The 9,134-nt window shown below is 45.1% G+C and overlaps 1 protein-coding gene across 1 annotated transcript in view; it reads right to left on the bottom strand.

Annotated features, from left to right (window-relative positions):
- Positions 1–693: 693 nt before the first annotated feature.
- The window catches only part of mipol1 (mirror-image polydactyly 1), a gene marked incomplete at its 3' end in the record, with an annotated part of 55,995 nt that continues 47,554 nt past the window's right edge, over positions 694–9,134 (bottom strand). Inside the window, exons 11-13 of the mRNA XM_080784262.1 lie at positions 8,111–8,176; positions 3,490–3,584; positions 694–874 (exon numbers count right to left, since the gene is read on the bottom strand). Of these exons, the coding sequence (XP_080640388.1) occupies positions 694–874; positions 3,490–3,584; positions 8,111–8,176 (342 nt within the window). The remainder of the gene's footprint in view (positions 875–3,489; positions 3,585–8,110; positions 8,177–9,134) is intronic.

Here is a 9,134-nt window from a genome sequence, read left to right as displayed (position 1 = left end):
AAGTTACAAAAAAACTTGGTGTAAGTCGATGCAATTTAAACTAAACAGCTTCCTCTATTATGTCCTGTATGAGTAACGCCAGCTTCAGGACACAGAGCCGAGGCAGTTTAAGAACACTTCTTGTACCAGAGGTCATGTGTCGGGTCACTGCTGCAACTCTCTGCTCTCATGACAGAGGGTCTTCACATCTCCCACAAGGAGCAAATGTAAAAAGAAAATCACACCCGTGTGAACTGAGTGGTGCAACTCCCCTCCCCCTCCTCCTCCTACTCTCTCTCTCTCTCATTAGCAGGCAACAGAGCAGCACCATCTCTCTCTGTTTCTGGCACAGCGCCCCCTACTGGTACTAATAGGCATATACTCGTGCTCATGGCCACATATAGGTATAGACACATAGGTAGACGACACATAGGTAGACACGGACATTGCTGGTTGTAGGAGTGGTCGCACGCACTCAAAAATCACATCCGTGTGAGGGGCGCTCTTGTCATCATCACACATCATCTGAACTGAATTTACGTGATTGGTTGGTTACATTTACCGGTATGTCATATTTGGTGGACATTAATGACCTAATTTCTCTTGTACGTGTGTGTGTGTGTGTGTGTGTGTGTGTGTGTACTCACTGCTGGACCTTGTGGTGCGCCTCTCTTGTACGTGTGTGTGTGTGTGTGTGTGTGTGTGTGTGTGTACTCACTGCTGGACCTTGTGGTGCGCCTCTCTCTCGGCCTGCTGGCTGCGCTGCAGCTCTCCCTGGGTCAGCTGGTGCTGTGTGGACAGCTGCTGGAGCTGAGAGGAGAGCTCCTCCGCTGCTCCCTCCTCCTCCCTGGACGAGACGCACGACGTCTCTGAGGACTGCTGGGAGAGCTGGAGGCTGAGGAGAGAGAGAGAGAGAGAGATACAGAGAAAGAGAGAGAGAATTTTTATTGCACGTAAAATAATAATGAGAGGATAAATCTCGGCTCAAGCTCAAATGCCGAATAAATAATGGGCCTCGATATGGAAAAGGGTTGAAAACCACTGCACTGCAGGTGATCAGTGCCAATAACAGAGCTCTATTGATAAGACAGTGATATTGATGATTGATCAGCTCTCTCTCTCTCTCTCGTAGCAGGTGACTGGCCACAGAACGAATGGAGGTCACGTTAACGACTGCCAGCTCCGTGTAATTAAACGCAAACACGGGCAGGTCAAGGGTCAAGGGTGCATGAACCAATGAGGAGAGGGCGTTAATGCGTTAAGCAGGTAAACACTGAATCCATTATCGATTCCACCTGTTTGCTCTCATTGACATTTATATAAGTGACGGGTCGCACTCAGAGACTCAGAGTAGCCTGGGGTAGCCATGCAGGCTTTGATGTTCGCTCGCAATTCAGCTCAAAAATAAAAAAAGCCTGGGGACAGACACCCATCTGGCACAGGAAGTGGGAGTCAACCATGTATTCCGCTAACCAATAACAAGTGCAGAGGCGCGTCGCTCCAAATATGGTGGATAGGATCCAAGGGGCCAGCTATGCACTCCAATGTTGAAGCGCTGGGCCCTAGTGGTAAGAGGAAGGACTGCAGGCGGACCCGTGGATTCTTGACAAGGAAACCCCGTGCAACCGAGCGCCCAATGTAAAGCCCAGGTGCACTCTGGGTGCACTTCCGCATTTGGACACCAAAATTTGGTGTCCAAATGCGGAAGTGAAATGCTGAATCAGCGAAATAGACGGTACTTCCGGCAGCCTTCCGGGTGCTTCAAAACGCCACTGAGCAACTTCCACTGACATGAATAGCGGAGGGGGCGGAGCTTCGCGCTAGTTTAGTCTCTATCCTTTTAATACTCTATGATAGGATCCAGTTCCCTCCTAGTTTCGACCGCCACCCGCCCCTCTATAGAGCGTCGCAGTCCCTCCCCCTTTCAGAACAACGAGTGGCCCAGGAAATGAATCGCAATGCATTTTGACCATATAGGCATTTCTTAAGTTATTTATTTAAAGACCCTTTAAGCGCCGTACGAAGCCAACTCTTGTCGTGACAAATCATGACAACACACACAATATTTTGGACCAAACAAAGAATTAGAAAGTAGAAAAAAAACGGCAGGTTACAACACTTTTATTTGGTCGTTTTTCTTCTTTGTAATTATTTGTTTGTTCCAAAATATTGTGTGTGTTGTCATGGTTTGTCACGACAAGAGTTGGCTTCGTACGACGCTTAAAAGGTCTTTAAATAAATAATTTAAGAAATGCCTATGGTCAAAATGCATTGCGATTCATTTCCTGGGCCACTCGTTGTTCTGAAAGGGGGAGGGACTGCGACGCTCTATAGAGCAGAAATCAGGCAGGCTGGGGGCAGGCTATACGCAGAGTGACCAGAGTGAGTTAACTTTTTGTATTTCTTCTCTGTGACGTTACAATAAAAGGACAAACGTTACGGCTATGCGGCCTTCGTCGCTGCTAAATTTGATGCTAATCGGAGGTAACAAAATGTGTTCTGACATCAGAATGAAACTATATAACTATAACACTCAACATGGATATACTGTACAGCCACTTATGCCACATGTTTTTAAAGCGGGCAGAGATGGGCATGTATATTTGAAATTTGAAATAGTATTTTAAATGTACGGATTGTACGGATGTACTGTTAGACGGATGATAGGTTCTCTTTACCGCTATGATCCTAGATGACAATTACTATGCATTCTATGCATTTCTATGCAACCTGATGTTGGATAGGACATTAGGAATCCCGAGGTAGTGTTGGCTATAGACCTCACTCTCACAGTCCATTATCTATGCATTTTAAAGTACAGTATTAGGCATACCTTGTGTTTTCTTTTTTTGCTTACTGTAAATCGCTCTGGATTAAGAGCGTCTGCTAAATTCCTGAACTGTAAATTGTTGCTGTCGGGCAGAAACCTCCTACTGTACCTCCATATTCTAACTCTTTGTGGGGTTTTTAAACAACGCCCGACTTGATCACACTAAAGTGGCAGATCTGCAAGCTTGTTTTGATCTGGTAGATCTGCTATTTTTGATGCTTTTGAATTTGAAGCCTGAAAAGTTAACAGTTTTGAACATATGAGGTTTCCACCCGACAGAGACAATGTGCAGTTATCCATCCCAGTACACACATTCACCTACAAGCTGCTCCTCCTAAACCTACAGATCCCTCCATGGCCTTGACCCACGGTATCTGTCTGACCTCCTCCAGGACTAGTACACCCCTGAGCGGAACCTGAGATACTCGGACATGGAGCTCCTCACCATCCGTCACGCTAAAAAGCGGACCCTCGGCGATAGAGCCTTCTTTGTGGCAGCCCCTGCCCTCTGGAACTCTCTCCCCTTGGAGATTCACCAGACTCCTACATTGGACTCTTTCAAGTTGGCACTGAAGAGACATTTGTTCACTCAGGCTTTTGGCAACTCTCCCCCCCCCGTCCTTGGTTTTCTTGAAAGGCGCTATATAAATTCAAGTTATTATTATTACACAGTATCTTACCTGTGATTGGCTCGTTGCGTTTGGAGCTCCGCCTCCAGCGCTTGATTGATCTTCATAGCGTTGTCCCTCTCTCTCTCCAGGTGTTCAACTTCCTGCTGGAAGAAAAACACACACACACACACACACACACACACACACACACACACACACACACACACACACACACACACACACATGCAGGGAAGTGAGGAAACTCCTTTGCGTTTAACCCATTTAGACCAGAGGTCGATTCTACAAAATGTCTTCTAAATACTGACAATTTTCTGAAAACCCTAGGTTTCTATGTCAGTGCTTCTTGACCCTAAAATAAATATATACTGTATGTAATTGGCCACGGACCCCCCCCCCCATCTCAATATATGTTGTTTCAGGGTCCTCCCAGAAGCAACGATTTTAATTAAAATATATTAGCTGTGATGTTAAAAAATGTGCACGTTTACTCAATTTTTTAATAGCTAAAGTGCTTAAAACACCAAAAGGTGTTCTCGTCGGTGTCCAGAATGGGTTAATTGTTTTCCCCCCCGAGGGAATAATATTACAGTGAGTAGCGGACAAGCCGGACATAATGCAAAATAAACGTAACCTATATACGTTTATTACAGTGGATTCTGGAGAACCAAAATAAGTTCAGTTTTATGCATTATATTTCATATACGCATCAATTTCAGTACTTTTAGGTTTAGGTGAATTAAGTCGTTTTTGTCTGAAACAACGTTTTTGCTGATATATTCTCCATAAGAACAGTGTTGGTGAGTTTAACGTTAGTTTATTTCAATCGGATATGACTTTTCTGTTTTGATGTATACGGGCTGTCAAGGCCATTAAAGTCAGAGGTTCTTTACTCTGGAATACACACACATACGTATTGCCGACTCCTCATCTTCACTCTGTAACTGTAAACATAGATTGAGGGCCAGCCTCATGAAGTAAGCCTTTCCACTTGCTTCTAACTCATAATGTAGCTTTATTGTGCATACTGTCTCAGACACAGACAGACATGCATGTACACAACCATACTCACACATTCAATTGCACTGTGAAGTGTACTTGTTGTTATATTTGTTGTTTGCCATACCTTATGTTTGATTACTTTGTCTACTTATTATTTGTTTACTATCTTAGGTGAGAACCAGGTACAATAAGCCCTTTATGGGTTTCTTTTCTCACCTGCACATATTCTCTTTATTTACCTTTTTATTGTGCAAATAAATAAATACGTTTTTTGACACAGAAGGCATTCCTGCATAACGTCCGAGTATGACGACGATGTTACGCGGCGTGCATTCCCTCTATATGCGGGAGAAACCACAACAGAAGACAGCCAAGCAAACAAGGTTGTGTCATCAAACCACGTGACTCCCATTGGAAATGCATTGAGGCGGCCATGACACACAGAAGACACAGGGCACAAGTGTGTCTTCGGTGTGTGAGCGAGGCCTGAGTAAACATAAAGCGAAGGTGTTGTATGGTGCAGTTTCGCGATGTTTTCTCTTTTGGCGGCAGTCATTTCACTTCTGTGTTTCCCACTTCACAGCCAGTATAGGCTCCAGTACAGAGCCTACTGGGTCCATAGCTTTGGTAGAAGGTGGAATGTGGACGCTATAGGGATTCAGGTGGTTAGACGAGGCGCTAGATGATCTAATGTTAATCCCTAGAGGGTTTCATTCTGTATAGTAATGTATGTATATGATGATCAGGATCATCATTAAATTAAACGTGTTCATCACATCATGAAGGGCGTGGTTACCGACAGCAGAGGTCAAACTCAGCTGGGTCTGCAGAACCAACTGGGTCACCTTTTAACCCCCCTCCCCCCCTCCCCCCCACACACACACACACTCACACACTCACACACACACTCTCTCTTTCTCTAATTACAACCTCAAGGTCTTTCCAAGTCAAAGTGAGACATCAAAAAGAACCAAACCCTCAGAGTCAATATGTACAGTACTCCAACCGTGACAGACACACGCACACACACGCACGCACACACACACACACACACACACACACAGACACACGCACAAACACACACGTGCATACACGCACACACGCACATACAGTACACTCATGATGCACGCACACGCACGCATACACACACACACACACACACACACACACACACACACACACACACACACACACACACACACACACACACACACACACACACACACGCATGCACGCACGCACATGCACGCACACACTGTAACATCAAAGCCCGGCAGCCTTTTAATCACATGGCCTCATATAGGTCCTCATTAGAATAATATCCAAATGAGGTCGCCATAAAACCAACATGACCTTTAACATGAGGAGAGAAGGTCACCACTCAGAGAGGACAAAGGAGACGAGAGGATGTGTGCAGGAACCTAATTAATCTCTTTCTCCTCCGAGCGCGCGCGCGTGCGGCGCACGCGTGTGGTGTGTGTGGCGCGCGCGCGTCTCTGCCTGTTTTACTATACTTGTGAGGTTCACCACGAGTATAGCCGAGTTTCAGAGACATTGAGACCATTTTCATGGTCCTCACAGGATAAACCGTTGTTTTTAATTGTCGAAAAATATGTGTAATATTTTATAGTAAGTTAGACTATAGGTAAAGATTGATGCTGTGTGGTTAAGGTTAAGGTTAGGTATTTTTCGATTATTCCAGAAACCAAAAAAGTGGAAGAACCAATCAGATAATTGGCTGTTCCACTTTTTGGTTTTAAGTGCAAAATGCCCCCCCCCGGCGCCTGGGAGCCAGAGCAGGTCTGCATGTGAATACACACGACCGGGAAGTTTTACTAGGATAAGCACGCACGCACGCACCTTCAACTCCCAGATAAAAAATGTTTTGTTCATCTGGGAGCTACGTCCAGCAACTGGCTGGTCGTAGCTCCACACGCGTGGAAGGAGAACTTTATTCCAACCAGTTCCTTTCCCCTCCAATAGGCAGTTTAGAGAACATGCAAACTCCACACAGAAGGCCCCTTTTCGCCAACCCCACCTCGGGTATGGGCACTGATGACGCGGAGGAGAGAACACGCCCCGCCCCAGCACCCCCAGCAGGAATTGAACCCAAGACCTTCTAGCTGTGAGGCGACAGCACTACCAACCGTTTGGATCCAAGTTAGTTATTTAGTTAGTTAGTTAGTACTTAGACACAAAACGACCACAAAAGTTAGCGTGGGAGATTGATTGAACCTGTGGACACCAGAGCGTCACGTGTGGCTCCCCCCCCCCCCCCCCCCCGCTGAGTTCAAAAGATGCTCTCATAGCATCAGTCCCATTATTACAATATATAGAACACATAATGCTTCGCTCCACAAACACGCCGGACGTCACGCCGTGTCGACAAACAGCCGTACGCCGACGACCGCGCGGTGCCTTCATGCTCATGAATATCATTAAGGCAATCTCACAAGCAACTCGACGCCTCGCGTCGCGCTAATCTATAAATCTGTGAGTAAATGTTTGTCTTGAAAACAGCCAGAGCCGCGCGGCTTCTGGCGGCAGAGCGCGCCGAGCGCCGTCGCCGAAACGGAACACAACTAATTAACCCGTTAAAACCGGGGAAAGCATCTGTGTCAGTGGAGTGGTTCTCATTGGTCCTCAAACTTTTTTTTTTAATTGTTCGGAAAGGTTTGAATAATTTTGATGAATTTTTTTTTTACACACAAATCTTCTCTTCTGGAGGACCCTGGCTCAAAACATTTTCAGATGGGTCTGTGTCCCTTTCACGCCCATATATGGAGTTCTTTATCAGGCGTGCATGCCCAAATATGGAGTCTATATGCAGACGTCAGAATGATGCCAGAACAGGCCAGCTCCATATATGGACACTGGGCAGGTGCCCTGTCCAGTTTGGGGCGGTGCTGGACAACCGTGTGTCCGACCGACTCGACACCGGGCACTGCAACCCCGTGTGGTGGGGTGGAGGAACACGTGTGTCTAATTTGAAGTCGGTGGGTGCGAACGGTTCTAGAGTTACGTGGATTACAGACGTGCATTGGCCTCAGGGCTGAAGGGGTTAAGACGCGGCGGGATGAGAACAGACGCTGATTAGTGACGCTCAACAGGACGGAGGAAGCTTGCGCGGTATACAGCGTGTCATGTGACGTCCATGTTTGTGGAGGAAAGATTGAATAATCTCCAACTGTAAAGAAGAGCTAATGTTCTGTTAACTCTGGGACTATTGGAAAACTCTCTTTGATCTGACTGACAAACTTTTGATCCACTTTTACTGATGTCAAACAAACTGTCTGATGTTAGTTTGATATTAGCCAAACGTTTGGGTTCCCAAAAGTTTTGGGGCCGAGGCGCACCACAAGAGCAAGTCATAATCAAGGCACACGTGTATTCACCTGTAAAACTTTAAATAATTCCGCACAGGCAACAGCTGCTCCGAATAAAGTTCAACGGGCAAACAGTTTAAATGTTTGGACCAACAAGTCTTTATAGGGTCGCTGGAGATTCGAGGCTTCCAGGCAACAAGTAAGTTTGTCGATCTTACAAACTACAATCAGCAGACCACACCAACAAGCTTCATTGTCTCACACCGTGCTGCGTGTGTGTGTGTGTGTGTGTGTGTGTGTGTGTGTGTGTGTGTGTGTGTGTGTGTGTGTGTGCGTGCGCATACCTCATGTGTGTGCGTAGACTGATTCTGCTCTCTCAAATTGATAAGTTCCTGCTCCAATCGCTTCAACTGTACAGACAGACAGACAGACAGACAGACAGACAGACAGACAGACAGACAGACAATAGTATTAGTTTAAATAGGAGTTTGATACATTTAGAAATGAAAATGAAAACAATCTTAATCTTAATAAATCGGCCGCAGACAAACGTATCCACCCATCGCTTTGAAAACAGTCACCTTCACGTCATAGGCCAACATTCAACAAAAACAGGCAAACATTCGCCTAAGAGATTTGGTAGACCGGGAAACAAAACAGGGGACCATGGATGACTGGAGGTGATGACGGTCAATGAAGTACATGTACTACCGGTATATCTCTGCTGTCGGGAGGAAACCTTATAACTCCAAAATGTTTATTTATTTTATTTATATATAAAAAAAAAAAATAGTTAAGTTTAAGAAAACCTCATATTTTTAAAACAAAGCAATAGAGCCAAATCAAAGTTGGTGTTGTGACTTTATACAGTATATTGTCAATTACTTCCATGAGAGGGAGAGAGGTGGTGGAGTTAGCTGCTTTAGCAGACATTTTGATGGTCCAATGGAGTTAAGAGGTTTTGTCCAAAGCACTTTTTTCTACTTTTTCTACTTTCAATTGGTTCAATATTTTCGAAACAACACACAGACGTAAAGGGTGTTCAATAGCACCGATTTATGCCAAAAAACCTAAACATTTTAGTTATGAGGTTTCCTCCCGACAGCAACGATATGTTTTAGTGGTTAAATCTGACCCAGTTTTAGGAACAAGGCTATAGTTGAGGAAAGAGCTTAGAGACTGGCGTATACATGTCTACTTATTTAACACTGGTAGAATGTTAACAACAGAGTTAACAACGCAGTATCACTGTCTTCACTACAGATAAATACCCGTTGTGTTTACCACTGGAAAATTATGAGCTACATTTTTTAAACTTATCCTGTACAAAAACAGGCAGAAGATATTCCACGGCTAGTACAGACAGAA

The sequence above is a fragment of the Protomyctophum bolini genome, assembly GCF_963924005.1.
Source record: "Protomyctophum bolini genome assembly, chromosome: 15".
Lineage (NCBI taxonomy): Eukaryota > Metazoa > Chordata > Actinopteri > Myctophiformes > Myctophidae > Protomyctophum > Protomyctophum bolini.
This window is presented reverse-complemented; position numbering and strand designations above follow the sequence as displayed.